The sequence below is a fragment of the Prunus mume genome, linkage group LG1 (genome assembly GCF_029339155.1).
Source record: "Prunus mume cultivar Tortuosa linkage group LG1, ASM2933915v1, whole genome shotgun sequence".
Classification (NCBI taxonomy): Eukaryota; Viridiplantae; Streptophyta; class Magnoliopsida; order Rosales; family Rosaceae; genus Prunus; species Prunus mume.
In genome coordinates, this window is record NC_142698.1 from 25798619 (window position 1) to 25822180 (window position 23562).

Sequence of the window (23562 nt, forward strand, 5' to 3'; positions counted from 1 at the left end):
TGTAGAGTTTTCCCTCCCAACTTTTTGTTGGGTTTTATAACCCCTTCGTGTTTTTCTTGCCCCTAGCACATGGAGTATGTTTCTCTACCATGGTTTATTCAATACTGGCTTTGAGTCTTATGCATCCTCCCCATCTTCAACTTTGGGAGCTGAGTTCCTGATTATGTAGTTTACTTGTCTTGCATTGCTTTACTTTTCCGATTCTTGTATGCAAGAACCTCCTCTAGTTGTGTTCTTCATGTAATCTTCTTGTATTTCAACATTGTTTCTTAATGGAACTGTACTTTTCACCAAAAAGTTGTCTATGATATTCATTCTCAGGTTTTTGGCTAACTTAGGTTACTAGGAAAGTTTTACCCATGTCTGCCATTTTATTTTTATTGATCTAATAAAATTCTCTGGCCTTTTTATAAATAAATAAAAAAATAGATCAACTGCCACCCCAAAAATGAAGAAATAAAAGAAAAGATTTTGAAACATCTTTGAACTTAGGAGATTTAAGTCGTGATAAGTTTAGTTTTGGTAGAAAATACAATGTCATATTTTCTAATTTTCACATTAAGTTTCATGATTAATTTCTTTTACTCTACGTTTAGGCGGAGAAAATAAACTTAGAATTTAGACAAAAATATGAATTTTTAAATTGACATATACCGAATCTCTTTTTTGAATTCATAGACGAAGAAATTTAAATTTTAAAAGTTTCATATAGTTGAAATTTGGATGTTATAAATTCTTACTTTTCACTTTAGAAACTTGATATTTGCAGTTGTTGATAGGGGCAAATTGGTCATAAAAAAATATAATCAATGTTTGCATTGGTTTCCTATGGGAAAGGAAAATGAAACTCCAATATGAATGGATGACGCATTCCAAAATCCATTGTTCTTTACCTGCAATGCCCTCATTATTCAGAGCAGTGGCTCAAATTTGAGCTATGTTAGAATCCAGCATGAGTTATGAAATGAGTCATTGTGGTAACCCTAAGTGGTGTTCAACCCCAAATCATTGTAGCGAGAAAGATCAAGTATCTTATATGTGCAGATGGCATCTTTTTAATAAAAGGTTTTTTAGGTTTTAGACATAAAAAAAATTTCACTTTTGGGCTTGAAGGCCAAAAAAAACAAAAAACACATTCTTGAAGGCCAAAAAACAAATTCGTGCAAGTTTGGGTTCAACCGAACAAGGAGGAGAGCTAGTACCTTTGATCTGAAGGTGGAGCAAGTGTTTGGATCATGAGATCAAAATTTTCCAAAGTGGAGATTATTGGAAAATGTAACTTAGATTAAATTCATGTTGAAATCACCCAACAACTTTGTAAATAGTAATTAATTGGTATATAAGAGATTAGACCACACAAAATAATGTCGAGACTTTTAATAAAGTTTATACTCGTTGACAATTCAAGTGATTAATTTAGTGAGATATGGACATATTCGGCGTACACTTATGTATAAATTCATGAATATCGACCTAAATGCTCCTCAGCACTAACTAGGTGATTGAAATCCTCCAACCCCCTGTGCTCCAACGACTTCTTAAAGTCTATTTCAACCTATACAAACTCAAATTGTGATACTTAATTACAACTTGCATTCAAGGTGAACCAAGTAAAATAATTGATTGCGTTTGTACATGAAGTCTGGTTTTTATGATCACCATCTAACCTCCTCTGTCCTTCATTGAATATTTAATAGTCAACAACAACCTAAAGTCAACAAAAAGACAAGTCCACATTAGTCAAGCCCCTTATAAAATTCTAACAGTACCTTAGTAAATGCTTAGCATAATTAGTAATCTGCAACCACCCCACCTCACCAAATTTAATAACTAAATTACTTTCCAAATGAAACCAAAATCTCAAAATCAAAATTCCATTTCAATTCAAGGTCAAGCACTCAAAGCCCACCTGCGAGTTGACAAAGCAAATAGCACACGCAATCTTCCCGTACCACGTGTCCCTCATCCCTTGCATCTCATCAATCCCCCTCGCCGCCGATCCAACGGTGCTCGCGGCACGCTTTTCCAGGCCTATTTATTGGCTTTTGCTCTTTGACATTCCGATGCTACAAAGGAATTTCACCACGTCATGTCAACGCTTCTCACCGGCGCGTGACCGAACCTCCATTACAAATGAACCACGTCTCTTCCCTTCCCGTGCATTCCACGCTCCGCAAAGAAGGTAATGATGGCGAAGGGAAAACTAATCTCGAAATTAAACCCACGAGTTTACTTATTAAACCCCCCAACCTTAGTCAACGCCCGAAATAAATAAAAAGCACAAAAAAAACATTTTCAATAATTAAAAATGGAAAATGAAAAGTCTTTATTTTTATCTCCCATTTCAAAAAGCTTCTGCCTGAAAGTCAACGCCTCTCCCTCTTCTTCTTCTCAGCTTCATTTCTCTCTCTGGCGTGCTCTCTCTGTCTCTCTATCTCTCTCAATCGGCCATGAGAGTGAAATCAAAAGCTTGACATATTCAATTGAATTTTATTTATTTGTTTGGGTTCGAATTCGATCAATTTATTATGGGGAACGGCTTTGGGAAAGTGAGCGGGTGCTTCACCGGCGGCGAAGAACGACGTTGTCACAGGAGGCACGACGTGGCGGTTGTAGCTTCGGACTCATACGACGAGGGACTCGGGCACTCCTTCTGCTACGTCCGACCCGACCCCACTTGGCTCGCCTCGTCCAAAGTCCACTCTGAAGAAGCAACCACCTTCAGAACCATCTCCGGCGCCTCGGTCAGCGCCAACACCTCCACCCCTCTCTCCACATCTCTAGTCGATCTCTACTCATACAACAGCATCGATCGAGCGGCGGCTTTCGAGAGCTCGACCTCCTTCGCTTCGATTCCTCTGCAACCCATCCCGAGAAATCTGATCAATTCGGGTCCGATTTCAGGTAATCTGGGAGCTGGAGTTCCTGGGTCGGGTCCGCTCGAGAGAGGGTTCTTGTCGGGTCCGATTGAGCGCGGGTTCATGTCGGGTCCGCTCGACCGTGGGATCTTCTCGGGTCCAATGGAAAAGGGTTACTCCGAACAGTTCCAGAGGAGCTTCTCAATTGGCGGTCTCGGGTTTAAACCGAGATCCGGGAAGCGGAAGTTGATTCGGGTTTTGCAGAGGGCGATATCGAAGACGATATATCGGGGTCAAAACTCGATTGTTTTGCCGATAAAAAGCCGGGTCGTATCGGTGAAGGAGGATTGGGTTGTTGGTGGACAAGAGAAGTTTCATCATCACAATGAGAACTTGACTGTGAGCAGTGTGAATTTCAGCAGCGAGGGTAGTTTGGAAGACGACGAGTCGTTGGCGAGCCAGAATCTTCAATGGGCTCAGGGGAAAGCAGGGGAGGATCGGGTACACGTCGTTGTTTCGGAGGAGGATGGATGGGTTTTCGTCGGGATTTACGACGGATTCAACGGCCCAGATGCGCCGGATTACTTGTTATCCAACTTGTACTCAGCTGTGAACAAGGAGTTGAAAGGGTTGTTGTGGGATGAGAGGGCTGAATCGGGTGCGGTGGCCGCCCCTGCAACCTCCCCTGTTCACTATGAAGATTCGAATTCGGTTTTGAATATGGAGAGTGATGGTGATTTGGGAAGGAATCCAATGGTGGATGATTGTGCTCAGTGTGTTGAGCAAGAGAATCATCCTTCCGCAAGTGGGGATGGGAATTTAGATTCCAATTCCAGGAGAATGGAAGGGAGGAATTCGAAAACCAAGTACCGGGGCACCGCAAGGAAATGGGAGGATAATCAGAGGAGGTGGAGGTGTGAATGGGAAAAAGAGAGAGTGGAGCTTGATAGGAGGTTGAAGGAACAGCTCAGCAAGTTTGTTGGCTCTGATGGGTCATCTGCAGGAGGAGCTACTATTAACCACTCTGATGTTTTGAAGGCTCTGTCTCAAGCTTTGAGAAAAACAGAGGAGGCCTATTTGGAAGTTGCTGATAAGATGCTTTTGGAAAATCCTGAATTGGCTCTGATGGGTTCTTGTGTTCTTGTGATGTTGATGAAGGGTGAGGATGTTTATGTGATGAATGTGGGCGATAGTCGGGTGGTTTTGGCTCAAAAGGCGGAACCCGATTATTGGCTAGGGAAGATTAGGCAGGATTTGGAGAGGATTAATGAGGAAACTTTAAATGATCTTGATGCCTCTGATGGCGAGAGAGCCAATACAATTCCCAATTTGACTGCTGTTCAGCTTACCATGGATCACAGCACCAGTGTAGAAGAGGTGGGATATGATTCCTTTTTGTGTTGTTTTTGGTTGTTAGTTTGTGAGCTTTGCCTCATCATTTTGTATGCTGGATTTTCCAGGAAGTTCATAGGATCAGAAATGAACATCCGGAGGATCCTTGTGCTGTGATGAATGACCGTGTCAAGGGTTCATTGAAAGTCACGCGGGCTTTTGGCGCCGGTTTTCTCAAACAGGTACTTAAACATTTTACACTTGTTGCTGTTCTTCAACGTTCTTTTTGGCCTTGTTTGATTTAGAAATCCATTACATCTCCTGTAATTATGGCTGTGTATCAGTAAAATATAGCATTAAGGCATTACAGCCACAGTGATTCGTAACGTCCAATTGAAACGATAACTTACTCCTTCACTTCAAGTCCCATCTTGTTAACATGTAGTATGCTTAATCCAGGAAAGGATCTGACCTGAATGAATATGATGATGATATTGATGTGTACCTGGAACAATATAGACCTGCTTTTCTTACTTCACGAAAGCATTGGGAAGCACTTAAAATAATCACTGCTAGAGAAAATTAGAGAAAGATTTGAGCTGCTAGATGCAACAGATGGAGGGCGGAACATACTGCAGACTGTTACTTATATACATATACACACATCTATTTTCTGTAATTTGAAAGATCACTACGTTTAGATTTACAGTGTGCCATCAAAAAAAAGTTTGCTTATTTCTTTCTGTCATTTCTCTGTGTGTGCAGCCTAAATGGAACAATGCACTTCTAGAGGCGTTTCAAATAGACTATGTAGGGACTTCGCCGTACATCACTTGTTTTCCATCTCTCCACCACCACAGATTAGGCCCAAAAGACAGGTTTTTGGTACTATCCTCCGATGGGTTGTACCAATACTTCACCAACAAAGAAGCTGTATCTGAAGTTGAACTTTTCATCACCTTGCAACCCGAAGGTGATCCGGCACAGCATCTGGTTGAGGAAGTGCTTTTCCGGGCTGCGAAAAAGGCCGGTAAGATGTAGTGAACAATTGAGAAGAAATTGTTCTTACAATAGAAAAGTTTTATCCATTGCAGGACACTAACACAGTGAACTTGGTTTTCGTGATTCTCAGGTATGGACTTCCATGACTTGCTCCAAATACCACAAGGGGATCGAAGGCGGTACCATGATGATGTTTCTATCATCGTTATTTCATTAGAAGGAAGAATATGGAGATCATGTGTATATAAGTAGAGAAAATCACAGATAAATATTTATAAAAAAATTATAGAGACAGCCCGGAAAAAAGTCAGGCATTTTCCTCATCTTCGTTTTTGTTTTTGTTTATATCCTTAATCACCTTTGTAAAATACCAATTAAGCTTCAGGAAGTGGCTGAGGAACTTGGTTGTCCAGTTTTCTGGGTGGTGAGGACTGTAAAGATGTAAAAGCTGGTTCTAGTTGATTATAAACTGTCATAGAAAAAAAAATTGTAATTTTCTAATAAAAGACATTCCTTTCAAAAAGGGTTTTGTTTGGCACTATCTCTACCCATCACTTTCTTTCGTGTAATTCTTGTATAAAAAACTTTATTGGATTGGCAACACTAGTCATATCTCAGCATCTGCATCTTCTACTTTTTGCAAGCAATTGGATAGTTGGCTATCCAAATGTTAATTATATGCCAAATAAGAAAATACTAGGTTTTGGTATTTGTGTTCCCTTTTCAGCATAACTAGATATCTTGGTTCCACGGCCAAGGCCAACGTGGTCTAGCCCAGTAAAAAAGGGCATTGACTTGCTCTCTGCGAGTGTGTGAGAACTCCGCAAGTGCCCAAAAACCTGGGATCCCTCCTTAGACTATCGCTTGTATTTTTTTTTTAAAGATATCTTGGTTCCACAAAAAGTGAACCTCTTTATTTGTGTTGCACTCATTCTATGGGGCATATGTTCTTCGTGAGCTCTGTGGTACACCTAACCATTCAATCTTGTGCTTCAGCTTGGAGGAAACTTCATCTTTTCTTATTTTAAAATTCACGAGGAACCTAAAGTTGACTTCTGTAAATCACAGATTAAGTCTAGCTGGTGGAGAGTTTCCCACTGATTTCCTATCTAATTAGTGCAAAGTCAGCAGCAGATTGGAAACAGTCAAGCCTTCTTCAGTTGACCATGTCCTAAAAATCCAGCCCATTTCTTTAAAACAATGAAATCCAACTATAAAAAAAAAACCCAAGATAGAAGAAACCCTTTTGAGTTTTTGATGTAGAACAAATGGTAGATTTTATCGCAGTTGAGCTAGAAAAGGGACGTAGTGGGAATTTGCAAATTTGTCGTCCGAGCTTTGATTAGGACGCAAAATACAATTTCGGAAAGGGAACGATGCCACGAGTCAAACTCACAGCTTTGCCGTGATGTATGATGGATGTTGGCATCCTGAGGTCGTTTGGCCTTCCAAAAATGCATTCAAAGTTTCGTAGTTAATTTTCAGAATTAATTCTGTTTTTCAGTTTTAATGTAATAACTCACCTAGCAGCTCAAGGGTTGAGAGATGTGTATTTAGACAGATTTGGTGAACGTTTTTCATCATCTCAGATTTTAACAAACTTATCCCAAGAGCTGGTGGAATCCAGATTCCTTGTTACTCAAGGTTTTCGTTTGAAACCTTTGTTGCTTGTGCTGCGTCAGTTTTGACTCTAAATTCTCACATACATATGTCTTTTGGTCATGCCAAGCAGCAGAATGAGAGCCCCATGCAGAGCAGGACCTTGGCTTTGGAGCTTTAATTATAAATCATAATTTCTCCTAACTGTTATCTACTTCTGAATTCATAGTTAATGCAAATGCAGGTGGGGGAAGGTTAGATGAATAAAACTCATGAATGATGTAAACCTGTCTGGCATATTGTTGTCATCAAATTGCAAACTGCAAAGCTTTTGATTTCAATTTTCAGTTACATCCTACTACAGCTAAGCCATTTCAGCCTATCCCAACAGTTCCTTCTTTGAAAGGGAAAATGTACAGAATTTTTGTGCTGCCAATTGAAAGTTTTTCTTTGACCCTCCAGAACAAGAGGAAAGGTTTTGGATTTTTGCAATAAATGATGTTTGGTTCCAGTATTGAAAATTAAAAGGAGGTCTTTGCAAAAGACCCATTAGTATAGTGGTTTGAAGTAATTACTCACTTAAGGTCTTGAATCCTAATATCTGTATAGTGTGTGTGAGGTTTTTAAGGCCCAAATTTGTAGTGAGCTGAGCTTCCAATTTCCCTATGAGAAACTAGTAACTTGAATCAGGCCTAATCAAAGAACATGGGCTTTCTTTACTGTTTGTGAAGCTTTTTGGTAGCTGTCCATCACACTTGAGATCGCACATTCTAGGCCCAAAATAATTTCCTAAATACATACCTGACTCTGATTAGAGCTTTTGAGAAAAATCATTTTCGATAAAATCAGAACTTAATCAATACAATACAAAATTATATGTATTTTATATGGTATGAATGCAGAGTAGCAGCAGCAACAAAGATTTGCAGGCCAAAAACAAAAGACTGCAACAAGAAGATTCTGGGATTGTAGAAAAAACTTTTAGCAGAATAATAAAACATGTACGAAGGACAAAAGGAACCGTTTATAACAATGATCATCCCTCCCTTACCAAACAAATAGCAAATGAAAAGATGAGCAGAAGTACAACTTTCTACCTATATTTGTTTCATGGAACAAGGGGCTAGGAAAAGGAAATTCTTTTTTCCCAATGAAATGGTTTTTCCCATGTTTGGATGGATGGCACAATAAAGCACAAGTTTTTGCAAACCCGGATGTCCTAGTAGGGGTTTTGTGTTTTCAGTGGAATGAACGACTTCCTTTAATCCACATACTTTTTTCATTTTGTATGTATTAGTAACCGTAAGGGAAATAAAAATCAGAATAATTTAAATATTCATGTGTTAATAAACGCGTAGAAAATCAGGAATCGAAATCATTCCAACACTTATTGTATTTAAGTAAATATATGCAAAATTAATCGAGTTTGCTCGATGCTTGTGATTGTCTATATGTAACTTTACTCGACTAGGGTAGGAGAGCCCAAAGAGTTTTTTTTTTCTCCTTTTTTGTCCGAAGACTGGAGTGCTTTTCAATTGTCGTATAATGAATGTTACATGCGTCCCTTCCTGCAAGTAACTAAAGCAAACTTTGATTCTTATTTGTTCACGAACCAAACAAATGAAAACATTCCCACCATTTCTAAACACTCAAATGAAAATAAGGGGTGTAGACAGTAACTTAAAATGATTCATTTTGAAGGAATAGGTCCACGATTCCAAGAACCTATTTCTCAAGACTACAAACAAACTCAAAAACATATATATAATTCAAAATTCAAAACTCATTGCGGGCCTCACTTCACTACAAATTCAAACCAAAACACCCTCTGCTATCCAGTAGTGTAGTAGAGAGAGAGAGAGAGAGAGAGAGAGAGAGAGCAGAGATGTTGACTTCACAACCTCGATACCTTTTATACAATTCAAAACTCCAACAACGACTAATATATATTACACAACTTTGCTTTCAAACTGGAAATGTCGGTACAAACCATCTGACATATGTGACCCTCACGTTGGTTCCAATATCACTCAAATGTATTTATTTTTTTGTACTTTGAAACTTTCTCCTATCCTGTAGCACTCTTGAAATTAACTTAAACTATTGACATTTGTGTCTCATTCTTCCCTTTGATTACAAATGCAAGTCTAGCTTGGTCGAATAATACCAAACTGGTCTAGAAAAATTTATTGTTCTCTTTTTCTCTCTCATTGTGCTCATCTAAGACATGTCTATCCTGAGCAACAACAGTAGCAGCAATGGTGCACCCTCATTTCATGAGTTCAAGAAACAAGCTTCTTTCTTCTTTAAGGAGAAGATTAAGACTGCAAGATTAGTCCTCACAGATGTTACACCAGCACAGCTGTAAGAATACTTAGAAATTAGCATTTCTCTGTTTTCATTTGTTGAGTTTTGATTTATGGGATTTGGTTTGTTGGTCTGGTTTTGGTCACGGAACTTGTTTCTGGCTTTGGATTCTGATGTGATGAACTTTCTGGGTGGTGCTTGATTAATGTCTTAAGATTGACTGAAGAAGCTACAAATGGAAATCCATGGGCACCAGACACTAGGACCTTGGGTTCAATTTCAAAGGCTGCTTTTGAGCTTGATGATTATACAAGAATTGTGGAGATTTTGCACAAAAGGTTTCTGGGTGTTTTTGCTTTCTTTTCTTCTATTTATTACAGAAATTTGGTGATTATATGATGATGTTTCTATGTTGTTATAAATTGTGCATCAGATTACTGAAGTTTGAAAGGAAGAACTGGAGGGTCTCTTACAATTCTCTGATTGTAGTAGAGCACTTGTTGACTCATGGACCAGAGAGTGTTGCAGTTGAGTTTGAAGTTGACAAAATGTAATTGAGCAGATGGGAAGCTTCCAGTACATAGATGAAAAAGGGTTTGTAATTCTGATATAGTTCTTCCCGCAAATGTGTCTTTTGGTGCTATGTGTTGTCTTTTCTCAATGAATATGGATCTAACAGATCTAAATATTTACATGCAGATTCAATTGGGGCCTTGCTCTTAGGAAGAAGTCAGGGAGAATAGTGAAGCTGCTAGAGAAAGGTCCTCTTCTCAAAGAAGAGAGAGACCGAGCTCGGAAGCTAACAAGAGGGATTCAAGGGTTTGGAAGCTTGTGCCAAAGATCATCTGATTCTCCAGCACAAGGCATTTTAAGAGAATCATCCTTTGAAACATATGGAAGGTCTAATTCTCAATCTCACTTCAGCAACCATGAAAAGCAAGAAAATCAGTTTCCATCCCCCACCACGGATGATTTTACTAAGAAAGTTGAAGAATCAAAGCAGAGCAATGAAAATGTTGTGATCATTGAGGCTGGCAAGGGAGCAGAGAATTCAAGTTCTTGTGGTAGCTTTGGAGATGGTGAGGTGGGTCAGAAACCTGAAACTCAAACAAGTTTTAAAGAAAACATGATTCCAAACAAGGAAGAGTTAGATAGATGGAACTGCATGGGGGAGTCTAATCCACTTTTGGGTGGTAAGAGAGATGGGACCAGAGTTGAAAATTCTGCTGAAGACGAACACCCTTTCAATGAAATTAACAATCAAAGTGCTGCTTCATTGATTGCTGCAAGTAATGCTCTAATATAAAAAGAAGAAAAGAAAACTGTCTGCAAATTTCTTCCACTGAATGTGGAATCAGCTACTTGGTTGAAATTTAAATGTTCCTATATTATATAATGTGTAGTTTGAAAATTAGGCAATAGCCAAGACTAAATCTTCTATCTTGATTTTCCTCAATTTTGGTTAATTTAAACTTAAACCATGGTTGATGTATAATGATTCTCTCCATTTAACTTTAATAAGGCTTTCATATTTTGGTAGCTTTTGTACAAGATGCCATTTTACTCGATGCTTCGGATGCCAACCAACTTTCCTATCATTTGATGATATACAATGGTTACAAGAAGCACCTACACGTGAGAATGACAAGGCGACGTAAATACATACATACATACATACATACATGAATGAAATTATTTTGATTTCAAGACTTGCAAAGCCAATCTTGAATAGCATGCCGTAGGGCATGGTTGGGAGTGAGATGCAAGTGACTCAATTTCAAATTGGTCATCGGAGACGTTTCACGACAATTTTGCAACCATCCACGCAAAGCTTCACCTTCGTAAGTGAAGCCATCAGCTGCCACCTGAGGGTCGTGCATTATTTCCTGAAACCAACCAATAATGTGCGTAAGCCATTAGCCATGAAAGTCGAACTACAAACTGGACAGCAAATTTAAGTTTGAACCCTGTTTACCACGTTGCCTCTTATGTTCAAGTTAAAAGCTTGGAGCTTTTATGGTGCATATTTTGCAATTCAGGAGCTCTCACAAATGCAAAACCCCGGTCGAACTCTTCTTGAATTGAAGAGAAAAACCAAATGAACCCAAGGGGTTATTAGAATTTAGAACATTTAGCAACTGAGCTTAGAGAGTCTGATCCCAACTTTTTTTTGGTCAGGATTATGAGTTTTAGGGTAACCTAGTGGTTGATCAGCTGATTTAAAAAATTCGGCACTTCAGAACTGGTCATTATAATAGTGCTATTCCTCAACTAAGTTATATACGCGAGTATTGCTCACCTGAAGGATCGGGCACAAGAAAAAAGATGGCACTGGTCGCTCTTCAGGGGCATGCAACTGATGCAATTCCCTCACTAAAGCTGGTGTAATCTCTGGTCTTTCGCTACTATTCAATTCACAGCATTGCAGCCCAAGGTCTACCAATCGCCTTGCCACAGTTATAGGCCATTCTCCAGCTGTGGAATCCAGAATTGAAGCCAAGTTTCCACATAAAACTGCCTTGCGCACCTCACTTGCTAAGCCAACTGGAGGCCTTCTGGTGACTAACTGGAGAATGATTAGCCCAAAGGAATAAATATCAGACTTGGGAGTCAGGACTCCAATTCTCTGAAGCTCTGGATCTGTGTAAGGAAAAGCACCCTTTGGCTCAGTACCCCGGCGGAAACTTCGACAATAAAGATTGTCTTCAGTTACCAGCCTGCAAATCCCAAAATCACAAATCTTGCAGCTAAGTTCTGAATCTAGTAGTATGTTTTGGGGCTTCAAATCACCATGGACAATCTTTTCAGGTTTAGAAGAGTGCAAGAAGCAAAGGGCACTAGATATTTCAGCAATTATCCGTGTTCGAGTCTTCCATGGCACTGATGAAATGTTGCTTTTCCTGAAAAGATGGTCTTGGAGGCTCCCATTGGATAAGTGCTCATACACAAGCGACCAGGCTTCTGGACACACACCAAGCAAGGTCACAAGATGAGGATGCTGTAATTTTCCAAGTACTTGTACCTGCAAGCACAAAATAAATATTATTGCATATCTACAATATTAGATGAGGGGTACAGAATCAAAGAAAGGCAAATATGTGAACATCGTTTGAAGTACCATAGACATTAACCACTCCATCAGTTTGACATAAATTATGAGAGAGAGGGAGAGGGAGAGAACCTCTTGTTGAAACTCTGCTTGTCCTTGCATGTTATGTGGATGCAACTTCCTTATAGCGACAGTTCTGCCCATCATTTCCCCCTTAAAAACACAACCATATCCTCCCTGCCCAATTTTGAAGCTCTCAGAAAAATTGCATGTTGCAGTTTGTAGATCTGACAATGAGAATTCTGACAACTTCGGCAGTTCTTCGGCAGACCCAATGAGCCCATTGCAGTTTGCAGCTCCAGCCTGTCGATGATTTCTCCACCGCTCAAGCCAGCGTAGGGCTTCCATCTTCTGTCGTTGAATACTCTGTTTTTCTTGCTGAAGAGTTGCAATTGAAGTCTGAATTAGTTTCACTTCCCCAGAAGCTTCATTAAACCTACGATTTGCTTCCTGTGCTCGACTGTCTAGAAGGGCAATATTTGTCATGGTCCTCCTTATCTCTCTACTAAGTTCTTCTTTCTCTTGCAAGAGTTTTTGTTGTTCCCCCATCGTAGTTCTCAGGGCATCCTCAGCCTCTGTTCTAAGTTTAACTTCACGGGCATGGGCTAACTCAAATTGCTTGACCTGAATAAAATGGAGCAAAACAATTTGGAGTTCAGTAGTAATTCACAAGATTCAGGAATCAATTATTTCATTTAAATTCATAACCTAGCTGTGAAGATGATCAGATCTGTTGTTATGACCCACAAATACAAAGTCCCCAAATATACTTCTCCAAGAACTTCCTTAACCAGAATTTTTGAGGTTACTAATTTTCTGGTGTCTTTCCAGCAGCCAAGTTTTATATTAGGATCAAGAAGACATAAATGTTGGAAGCCAAACAGAAAATGAAGGTATAAGTAGAATTTACTTTAACTTCTTCTAAAGATGGCCATCTACTGCACCTGCCTAAAAGGATTCACAAAAGCAGTATAGATAACAGCCATGTTTAGAAAGATATATTTGCATTTGTTATATTTTAGGTGAAAGAACCTTTTTTCCTGTAGAAGGAAATTGAAATTTGAAAGTATTGACAAGTTCCCTTTGTCACATAACAAAAAATTACTTTTAGTGATAGCAATGGGGTGTACGTCGGTTTCAAACCAATACAATTTAGTCAATCCGCATTGGATGATCAATTTTGATAATGGAAAAATACAAAAATGAAATATTAAACATTTATCGTTATGTTTAATCTAATCAAACATATTAATAGACGTAAATGTAAAATATAAATGAATCACGAGAGAAAATTGTTTTGATTATATAACATATTAACATAACTCCATTAAATGACTTAAAATATTCATAACATTTTCAACTACAAATACCTGCAAGACCAAAATAAGCATAAAACTAACTAGATTGGATTGGATTTGATTGGATTCTCAAAAGCAAATCCGTCATCTGATCCAATCATGTCGGTTTTGAAAATTACGGATCCAATCCAATCCGCCAAATCATCGAAACCGATTGAAATTGGATTGGATTGGATTGATCGGTTTGGGCGGATTGGATTGGATCTTGTATACCCCTAGATAGCATTCATAGTCATAAACTTGCACTAAAATTTATCATGTCATACCCTAACTCCTAGGAGCCATAATACTGAAAATGTAAGTCCTAAAACTGAAATAGGAACACCAACTCATAGTTACCTTGTAGATAGCTTTCATAGCTTCTGATTCTAAATTTTTGCGCTTCAATAGCTCTGCAAATGCCTTGTCCTTTGATGCCTCAGCTTCTAATGTAGCTTCTGCAAGCCTATCATATAAACTCTGTTCCTCAACATTTATATCAGAATCTGAAGACATCATTCCCTCGGCAGAATTATATCCTGAACCAGAGCTTGTACTTGAACTAATTGAATTATGAATATTGTAGGGTAAGGACGTATTTGTAGAACAAGATAAAGTTGGTGATGCAGCTGATTCTTGGTGAAATTCCTTATTTTCTTGAGGGAGAACTTTGGCAATCTGCAGTTGCCTACATGAAGGCGGAGAACTTTGGCCTTCTGAAGCATCTCTCGTCCAGACATGTTTCCCTTTGTTGATAAACCATATTTCACAAAACAAGGCAGCATATTTGGCAGCATAATTTGCTTTGCTGGAGTTCTTTTTCACCTTCATGCAACTGTATTAAAATATTAGGAAGACATGCTTTGCAACTATACTAAAATTTAAAAGAAATACATAACGAATAATATATGTCCAAAAATATAACATTTAAGTTTCACGAAGAACAAGAAGAATACTAGCAACATGTACTTTTCATTGCATTATCTGATAAAGGCGAATTTTCAGAAAACAGAAGTTCACACGTACTTTTTTGTTTTGTTTATCACTTGGTAAATTTACTTAGACAACTGGGGTGGGTTCAACTCCTACTTACTGGAGGAGTATATCCATGGACCCTGAAGACAAAAGTTGCTGATATCTATACTTTCTAAGACAAGAAAAAACAACACATAATAAATTCAAAGTTAATAAAATAAAACTTAAACCACTTGGATGATACATGCACGGTTGGACTGAAGTCAGGGCCCTGGCCAAAGGTGAAAATCTGGAGGCCCTAGGCGGCCGCCTCATTTGCCTACCCCGAGGGAGGAGGGATGACCAGTGGAACATAGCATAATCAGTTCACAAATACACTTTAACAATGTTTGAGGAAGCTCTTCAGGATTTTTTTTTTATTTTTTTATTGCAGTATGAATAAGCTGGATAAGAAAATTTTGTTGTCTAAGTGATTAGCAATTTAACACAACCACAGATTTCAATCCATTGTGCTCTTTTACAATTATGTTAACTTTTGAAAGTAAACCATTCAACTTCCAGTGGAAAATTACCCAAATGATTTGTGCACCACTTACTTTTCTGGTACAGCCCCCATAACAAGCTTCCTAACCCCATGTCTGTTGACCAAGTCTACAATTCCTTTCTGAATTTCATTAGCTTCAACCATGGCAATGCTTGCTTTAACCTGTAAAGTAAATGCTTACAGTGATACTAATATACTTCTTTAGAGTAATTGAATTTTACAAGAGATGTATAAATTTCTAATCAGTAATGATGCAATTGTCATTTAAAGGAATATCAGATTTTGCCGCATAGCATTTGACAAAATTTAAACACTAATACTCAACTACCTATCGCATAATGTTCTCAGCCCCGACTCAAAATGTATTGGGAGAAATAAAGTAATGGAATAAATCAAGGATTCTTCCGAAAATAAAGAACATCATAATTGCGAGCAACTATGTTTACCAAAATTTTGCAGCATACAAACTGCTCAAATTTATAATTGTAATGATACTAAATGCGAAACATAAAGAAACCAAGCACACCTTTGCTCTAGAGCAAACCCTCAAATAATTTTGCAAAAGCTTCATTTTCCGTTCCCCTTCCTCCCTTCTGAAAGCAGACACCACTTCGGCATTTGCTTGACTTGCTGGTAGCTTTCCTACTGCACAATGTAATCATTAATGAAACACAATTTCAAACAAATCAAAGTAGAACAGAGAAGGTCTCAGATTGCTTAGCAAACTCCTGGGAAATAAGAACCGAAAAGTGGACCCGGTAACACAGCATAACTGAATTGATTTTTCCTCGATTGTTCATTGTCTTAAGAACCCTCTTATTTCTCGGATGCCAAATAGAGCAACAAACAGAAAATAATTGACAATTTCCACAACACGTGGTTAAAGGGTCAATTTTTTTTTCCACATTTTAAAATGTTTTCAAACACTTTCTTAATTCAAAGAAAAACCTAAAGACCAATGTGTGCATATTCCTCAGAAAATATATAATTAAAGAATTTCAATAAGAACTTAATAGAAATCAAAGAAATTTAGAGCCTTCCCACCAAAAAAAAGAATAATTCAGAGCCCTTTACAGAAACAGAGAGAGAGAGAGAGAGAGAGAGAGAGAGAGAGACTTACAGAGAGTAGGAATGAGCTGAGAAGGCTGATGAACATGAAGTATACAAATTTCTTTACAGCCAAAGTGCTTGAAAGTCCAATGAAGCAAGCTCACAGCTTTCTCAACAGACTTGCCAACTGCCACATGTACCTTATCAACGCCGCCGCCACTATCTTCTTCTTCAAAAATCTCAGCCAAATGAGAGGTAGTGGGCGGCCGGTCAAACCCACGTCGGAAACTCACCGGAGACGAGAAGCCAGAAAGGGATTCACCAGCTGAGCCGTGCAATGGATGTGAAGGCTGTATCAGCTCCATGGAAGGGTCAAGCTCAAGCAGCTCCGGTGATGGTGGAGTCAGGCTTTAAGCTTTGTGGGTTTGTGTTGAGAGGTAATTGGCATTTGATATTACTGTTATTTGGTGGAATAGGTTTGGATTTGTTGGAGCTCTTTCTTCTTTGTTTCCGAAGGAGGCTTGACCTTTTGTGCTGACTTGATTGTGACAGAGGAAATGTTGACGGTGGAGGAAGAAAGACATTATTTTTTCCCTCTGTTTTCTGGTCAAGACTTTATTTTATTTTTTAAAATAAAAATTAGAGAGTATCTTCATGGTCATGTGGGCATCTTTGGATTCTTTTATTGGTATTTTCATTTTTAAAAAAATTCATTAAACTTGATAATAATATACAAAACAACAAATAGCTATAGTTGCCCAATAAGATCAATGAATTATTATTTTATAAGGAAAATATTTCATAACCCAATTGTTTTTTTTTTTCAGTTTTTTCCTGAAATTTTTCTGATAATAAAGAATTTTGAAAAGGAAATTGGACTTTACATTATCTTCCATCTTTCTGTTTTTGTTATATAATTTCCAAGAAATGATATATGTGATGGAGTTCAGAAAAAACAAACAAAAAACAAAATAGGTTTCTCATCATCATTCTTCATTTTTGTTTCTGGTTTATGATTTGCAATCTGAAAAGCGAAAGATGTGGATGGCAGTGCAATTGTCACACGCATGAAGATGCAAGGTGCTGCGTTCAATTGAGCATGCGCTGTTATTGGTTAGTCAATTAAAGAATTTAGTATTCAAAGGTTGGTCTATAACAAAGACAAAAAACAAACAAAAAACAAAGCAAACGACTCTTTCCCTGCGACAGAGAATAATTAATGAACAAATTTCTTTTCTTTTAATAGTTATTAATCCTTGCTGTCTTTTCATGGAATAGGGCAGGGAAGGGGACAATTACCTGACCATTTCCCTAATTTTGCAGGCATTTCAGTCATTGGACCCTTAGATGCATAGCAATTGTCAAAATATACGTTTCGTTTCGTTTCATTTCTTATCAATAAGACTTTAAGCTTAACCTAACTAATAGCCGTACATGAAATCCTTACCTATCTAATATTTAAATTTAACGGCTATCGCCTCAAAGTCACCAACACTGACCGCACCACACCAACAAAGAAGATGTCTCAAGTCACCAAAGTAAAACTAGTGGGGCAGCTTGTGTGGGTATCATTCCAGCGTGAATAACGGCTACTTAGTAGTTAGGAATTTACGGAAAAATTATTATATAGTATTGATGCTTATATTTAACAAGATAATTAGTTATATCACGTGACCGCGTTTCAATATCACATAATATTTACTTAATTTGACGAACGAGGGCATGATAAATGCCATTGTTGGATAAACGTGGGCGCAATGAACGCTCTCTTAAAATGATTATTGAGAGGAACACGTGATATGTTCTATTTGCAGCTTTGGTTTGATCATCAACAGTGAAGTCACTTCCAACTAACCACTATAACTATCCAACAACCCAATAACAGGCAGCGACCAACAACCACCCACGAAATCAACTTTTGCCTAAAGCTTTCAAGTCAAGTCTTAAGGAGATGAGCAAACTCTTCGGGGACAATCAATGGCCAAGGTCAAGTACTATAGCTCAAAATAAGAAGCATTGAGATTCAGCTTCAGATTTGGTCTCAACCAATTGTTTGGTAAGCAAGCAAACAGGAACTGAAGAGACCAGGAAAAGAAAATTTTAGATTCGGACGATTCCAGAAGAAACTCCTCTATCAAATGAGTCCTCGGAAAAAAATACTCATTGAAACGGAAACTTCTTAAAACTTAATTGTATGAACTTACTAAACTAAACTTCAATTCATCTGGGCAATAACAGAGCCACTACAAATATATAAAATGAAGGAGAAACATTAACTTATTAAATCATCAGAGAGGCCCTCAAGAATTTGAATGGCAGCATATTTGATTTTGAATCAGCGAGGTGGGAGGACCAAAAAATTTATAAATGGCAGAGGCTTTAGCATTGAACGAATACTTGTTTAACGCTTAATACAAAAAATAACAACTAAACAGTTCAACTCTCTGCCATAACCTCCACATCTCGTAGTTCATTGTTTCAACAACACTGGACACAGAAGTTTTGAGAGAAGCAAAGGTAGAGTAAAAACTTGCGAGCTGCAATTGTTGTGCCGTAAAATACTAGACATCACACACTCCCATGCCAGGGCCTTAGAAGCACTTCCTGTGTACAATTGATGGGCCAGATTCGTCATACTCTGCCTTTGCGATCCACATCTGTGTTCCAAAAGTAAACAATAGCGCTCCATTAGCATTACTAATATAATAATTATAAAGACTTAGCTATTCCCCTATGGAGAAAAGTAAAGCAGAGAAACAGAAAACTATGATTTGTTAATAAGGGTGGGTTAACAAAAATATGGTTCGCTCAGTGCTCTCAGAATCATTATTGGTGTCACATATACTAAGATAACATACCTGCTGGAAAGTGCTAAGAGATGCAAGGATGGATCCACCAATCCAGACACTGTACTTCCTCTCAGGTGGAGCAACAACCTTGATTTTCATGCTGCTAGGTGCTAAAGCTGTGATTTCTTTGCTCATTCTGTCAGCAATGCCAGGGAACATGGTAGACCCACCACTAAGAACAATGTTTCCATACAAATCTTTCCTAATATCGACATCACACTTCATGATAGAGTTGTATGTGGTCTCGTGAATGCCAGCAGATTCCATTCCAATCATAGACGGCTGGAAAAGTACTTCTGGGCAGCGGAAACGCTCGGCACCAATGGTGATCACCTGCCCATCAGGCAATTCATAGCTTTTCTCAACAGAAGAACTAGTCTTTGACGTTTCAAGCTCCTGCTCATAATCAAGGGCAATATATGCAAGCTTCTCCTTCATATCCCTGACAATTTCACGCTCAGCTGTGGTGGTGAAGGAATAACCACGCTCCGTCAAAATTTTCATAAGGGCATCGGTGAGGTCACGACCTGCTAAGTCAAGACGAAGGATAGCATGCGGGAGAGCATATCCCTCATAAATGGGGACAGTGTGACTGACACCATCTCCAGAGTCCAGAACAATACCTGCATGGACGTTCGAGGGAGAAAAATTACAAACAAATAATTGAGATGGAAGCAAAGAAACATTGTACACCCTAGTGGGGGGTGAGGGTGGGCTGGCATTGCTGTTGGTATGAACATACAGAAATCATTTTAGTTAACTAACACCTGCGATATAAATTTTTTTTTTTAAAAAGAGGTTATAGAAGGCAATCCCTTGCTGCAGTAAGAATAAATTTCACCTAAACTATACTGAAAACAGAAATTCCTTCAACCCTATTGGTTTAAACTTGGAAGCACAAAACTATCCTCCCTTATAAACTTATAAAAACCACTTCACTGTTTTATTCAATGCTTAACACAGTGGCACATGCTTTATCTTAGGAACACTTCAATACTGATCACAAATCAATTTGCAAACCAAGCTCTTTGAAATGCTAACTAACAGCATCTTAAACACATTGCATGACTTGATCAGTCCATTTAAGTCATTCACCACAGAGAATCAACTGACTCCAAATAAATTCAACCCATAACATTCCAAATTATTCAAATTGCTCACCAGTTGTACGACCACTGGCGTAGAGGGAAAGAACAGCCTGGATGGCTACATACATGGCAGGAGTGTTGAATGTCTCAAACATAATTTGGGTCATTTTCTCACGATTAGCCTTTGGGTTCAGAGGTGCTTCAGTGAGTAGAACTGGATGTTCTTCTGGAGCCACACGTAGTTCATTGTAGAAAGTATGATGCCAAATCTTCTCCATATCATCCCAGTTGCTCACAATACCATGTTCAATTGGGTATTTCAAAGTCAATATACCACGCTTAGACTGAGCCTCATCCCCAACATATGCATCCTTTTGACCCATGCCAACCATCACACCTGTGTGACGTGGGCGGCCCACAATGCTAGGAAAGACAGCCCTTGGAGCATCATCTCCAGCAAACCCAGCCTACAAGTTCACATTGCAACATAACCATTATATTTTAAGACTGAAACTGCAGATCATACACATCTTTGCCAGACAAACATTATAGAAAAAGTCAACAGAATCAAATTTAGTCAGCAATATTTGGAGATAAAAGTGTCCTGATGCCATACCTTAACCATTCCTGTCCCATTGTCACACACAAGTGGTTGAATATCCTCAGCGTCAGCCATTTTTCTAATACCAGCTGTAGAGACGTATCAACTGAAATATAATGGGACAAAATATGAACACTGGATAAATAAAAACACTAGAGAGGTTAAAATAAAATAAAAAATAAAAAAACCATGAATTTCATGAACATACACAAATATTAAGTTTTACACCAATTCATTTAATTTAACACACATAATAATACAATAACTGAAATGATCAACTAGTTTGCACACCAATGGTGGTGAATGTACCTTAACAGATTCTTAGTTTCATCACTTATAGCAAAAAAATACAAATTTTCTTAATCATTATTACCGGAATAATTCACAATTCTTGTTGGACGAAGCCCATACAATAATATGACAGGAAAACAAAAACCACACTGAAAATTCCATCCTAACAGCAATCCATTCGAGTGATATTTCCATGAAAACATGACTTATGCGAAAGGCAATAGTCAATCGAGATAAATTCTTGAATCTAAGCAATTTGTGCGCCTCATTCATTTCACAGCTATACAAACCATCTCAAAATTACGTTGCTTTGCATTATGAAATTATTAAATGTTTAATCAAGAACCGAATTCTCTCTGAAACAAATTAATAATATATAACAAACAAAATCAGATTGTATATGCCAATGGATTATTCAAAATCCAATAGCCACCTCACAAATCCAAAAGAAACGACAAAATAATTCCAACAAATTCAAATTCCCGTAAATTCACGATAACAGATTAACAATGCAGGCGATCCAAAACAACAGGTCGGCCAAAAGTGACAAAATTGCGAACGAAAATGAAACTGTCCTATATCCAAAACCGTCCAGAGAAAAACTTGAAATCGGCAATGACGACATTAGATTAAAAAGATTGTTACGCTTTGTTTGGTTGCAAGGAAAGCGTTTGATTTTCTCGGAAAATGAATGCAGAAGAGAGATCTGACCTTTGATTTGGCGTCGACGAAGGAACACTCGGATCTAAACAGCGGTGCGCGCCTTAGGGTTCAAAATTTAGACCTCAAACCCCACCTCATATTCGCTTTTTAAATCCACCACTCTCTCAACGTTCAATGAGGGCCGTCGGATCTGTTAAACGAGATCTCAGTTCGTGGCGACGCGTGCCCTTCTTATCTGGGGCTCTCCCGTAACTACAGGCTGTTTCAAATGCTTTGTCAATCAATCCAGGTGTTATGGGAGGGAGAGCTATAATTTTTCCAAATTCTTAGTTTCCTTTTGGACCATATTCCTTGGGCTTGGTTTTCTGGGCCTTAAAACACATTAACCCAAATCTCAACTAACGCATAAGGCTAACCCAGTTATTGACTGGGGAAAACGGAAATTTGATATAGTGGGTTTTGGGTTGATAATTTTTGACATGACTTGACAATCCGACTCAAACTCGGAAAGGCTATAATAAGGGGGTTGTGGGTGAGGGGGTGGTGGGAGGGGTTCAATCCCACTATCTAATAAGAGAAAGAAAATATTGAACTTGAAATTTTATAATAATTGAATGGTTGAATTGAACCCTCACCAAAATCTCATGTTATTGTAGAAGCTCCCACTCGAACTCAACACGAAAGTAGTTGATGTTAGGTTGATTATTGTTTGACAAGTATACTATGGCATAACGTAGAATTCTATAGTGAGGGCTTTATCTAAGGCCCTTAGATGAGGCCCTATCTCTCAACCATTAGATCAAATTGGTTAGCCGTTTGATCCAACTGTTAAGATATAGGGCATCATCCAAGGGCCTTATGGCATAACTCACTAAACACGAACAATAAACATATCATTTGAGTGTCAAATTGTTCTTTTGTCTTTCTTTTTATTTTTTGCGAAATAGATAAGTATTTCATTGATAAATAGAGCAATTACATAGAATTGATGAACAATATAGCCCACCATACGGCATGGAGGGTTCTTGCCATTTGTAAACATATAGACAGAGACAATAAAAAATATCCATTGCAAGCCAATGAGGATAACAAATGCACATCCTAGCCAACTATCTCACTTGGAGTTGAAGAAGAAAAGGACGCAAAAACCTTCACACCTAGTGCCAGAAGCAAACTGAGCCATCAATGAACTCTGTAATACATTAGGGAAGAAAACATCAACAAGTGAATGATAATGACCACTCAGCATCCACCCGAACATTTCATAAAATGCCACCGATATTCTCCATATCGCCACATGATTTGCAAGCACCACTTGATAGAAAAACCCCCCAATCAAGCAAATCCACCTCCTCTACAAACAGATATAAATATATCTAAAACCTAAAACCCAAAATTGTAAAAGTAAGCATATCAGGGGCAATAGGCACCAGATCTATGAAGATTGATCAAAAAATCAGCCACACAGACTGGTATAAACCCTAGAAAATTAAACAAAACCTTGCAAGATTGCAAGGAGGCAAAAACCTAGCACTAAAAGGCTAAGGGGAAAATGACGCAGTGTGACAATTGATCGGCTAAAACCTTAGCTTAAAACATGTAACTCTGGAATCCACCAGGAAATATAAGAGAACCTCATGTTTATTTGATAAACTGGAATAACAAACATAACCCTAACCACGGGTAAAGTATGTTTAAATACTCCTAGAAACCCTATGAATAACAAAGGAATTGAAATAGGAAAATAACAAAGTTTTCAAAAATTGTAAAAACTTTAAAACTGAATTTCTGGCTAGTAAATGCACACTGTTCTCTTCGAATTGATGGGTCATTGGAATTCTGAGCTCGGAGCCCAAATATGTAGCATACCTTATTTGCCTTTGTTGGCGCATCGCTCCAACTCCTCTTCAATTGCTTCCACCATCTGTTCTACATCAGAAAAACTCTCCACATACAA

The 23562-nt window shown here is 38.3% G+C and overlaps 4 protein-coding genes across 5 annotated transcripts; 2 read left to right on the forward strand and 2 right to left on the reverse strand.

Annotated features, from left to right (window-relative positions):
• Window positions 1-2306: 2306 nt before the first annotated feature.
• LOC103323279 (putative protein phosphatase 2C 4) lies at window positions 2307-5715 on the forward strand. Of its 2 annotated transcripts, none has more exons than XR_016122085.1 (4): window positions 2307-4235; window positions 4319-4432; window positions 4650-5220; window positions 5323-5715. XR_016122085.1 is itself a non-coding variant. In XM_008225267.3 (4 exons), exons 1-4 carry the CDS (start codon window positions 2529-2531, stop codon window positions 5442-5444), a joined length of 2208 nt encoding a protein of 735 aa, XP_008223489.2. In that variant the 5' UTR covers window positions 2307-2528; the 3' UTR covers window positions 5445-5715. The 2 variants fall into 2 exon arrangements, 1 of the variants encoding a protein (XP_008223489.2); XM_008225267.3 differs by having other exon boundaries at window positions 4956-5220.
• Window positions 5716-8823: 3108 nt separating this feature from the next.
• On the forward strand, window positions 8824-10593 carry LOC103323271 (ENTH/VHS family protein). Its single transcript, XM_008225257.2, is given in 5 exon segments — window positions 8824-9155; window positions 9314-9436; window positions 9532-9644; window positions 9647-9692; window positions 9798-10593. Coding segments are annotated over 5 exon segments (1026 nt in total). The 5' UTR covers window positions 8824-9018; the 3' UTR covers window positions 10405-10593.
• Window positions 10583-16710, reverse strand: LOC103323262 (U-box domain-containing protein 33-like). The gene is made up of 7 exons (XM_008225250.2): window positions 16184-16710; window positions 15590-15708; window positions 15116-15225; window positions 13905-14379; window positions 12280-12831; window positions 11398-12120; window positions 10583-10984 (listed from the first exon to the last, which is right to left on the reverse strand). The coding sequence occupies exons 1-7, from the start codon at window positions 16476-16478 to the stop codon at window positions 10802-10804; spliced, it is 2457 nt and encodes an 818-aa protein (XP_008223472.2). The 5' UTR covers window positions 16479-16710; the 3' UTR covers window positions 10583-10801.
• A 1763-nt stretch (window positions 16711-18473) lies between these two features.
• On the reverse strand, window positions 18474-21901 carry LOC103323254 (actin). Its single transcript, XM_008225244.3, has 5 exons — window positions 21654-21901; window positions 20667-20757; window positions 20124-20517; window positions 18972-19585; window positions 18474-18770 (listed from the first exon to the last, which is right to left on the reverse strand). The coding sequence occupies exons 2-5, from the start codon at window positions 20724-20726 to the stop codon at window positions 18705-18707; spliced, it is 1134 nt and encodes a 377-aa protein (XP_008223466.1). The 5' UTR covers window positions 20727-20757; window positions 21654-21901; the 3' UTR covers window positions 18474-18704.
• Between the last annotated feature and the right edge of the window lie 1661 nt (window positions 21902-23562).

Excerpts from the sequence above, each read along its gene's own strand:
- LOC103323279 (XM_008225267.3), top strand. The coding sequence starts at position 2,529 with ATGGGGAACGGCTTTGGGAAAGTGAGCGGGTGCTTCACCGGCGGCGAA. Across the intron at positions 4,236-4,318 it reads ACAGCACCAGTGTAGAAGAG|GAAGTTCATAGGATCAGAAA; the intron begins GTGGGATATGAT and ends TGGATTTTCCAG. Across the intron at positions 4,433-4,955 it reads GCGCCGGTTTTCTCAAACAG|CCTAAATGGAACAATGCACT; the intron begins GTACTTAAACAT and ends CTGTGTGTGCAG.
- LOC103323262 (XM_008225250.2), bottom strand. The coding sequence starts at position 16,478 with ATGGAGCTGATACAGCCTTCACATCCATTGCACGGCTCAGCTGGTGAA. Across the intron at positions 14,380-15,115 it reads ATGGGGGCTGTACCAGAAAA|TTGCATGAAGGTGAAAAAGA; the intron begins GTAAGTGGTGCA and ends ATTTTAATACAG. Across the intron at positions 12,121-12,279 it reads AAGCAGAGTTTCAACAAGAG|GTACAAGTACTTGGAAAATT; the intron begins GTTCTCTCCCTC and ends TTGTGCTTGCAG.
- LOC103323254 (XM_008225244.3), bottom strand. The coding sequence starts at position 20,726 with ATGGCTGACGCTGAGGATATTCAACCACTTGTGTGTGACAATGGGACA. Across the intron at positions 20,518-20,666 it reads ATGGGACAGGAATGGTTAAG|GCTGGGTTTGCTGGAGATGA; the intron begins GTATGGCATCAG and ends GTGAACTTGTAG. Across the intron at positions 18,771-18,971 it reads CTCTTAGCACTTTCCAGCAG|ATGTGGATCGCAAAGGCAGA; the intron begins GTATGTTATCTT and ends TTTGGAACACAG.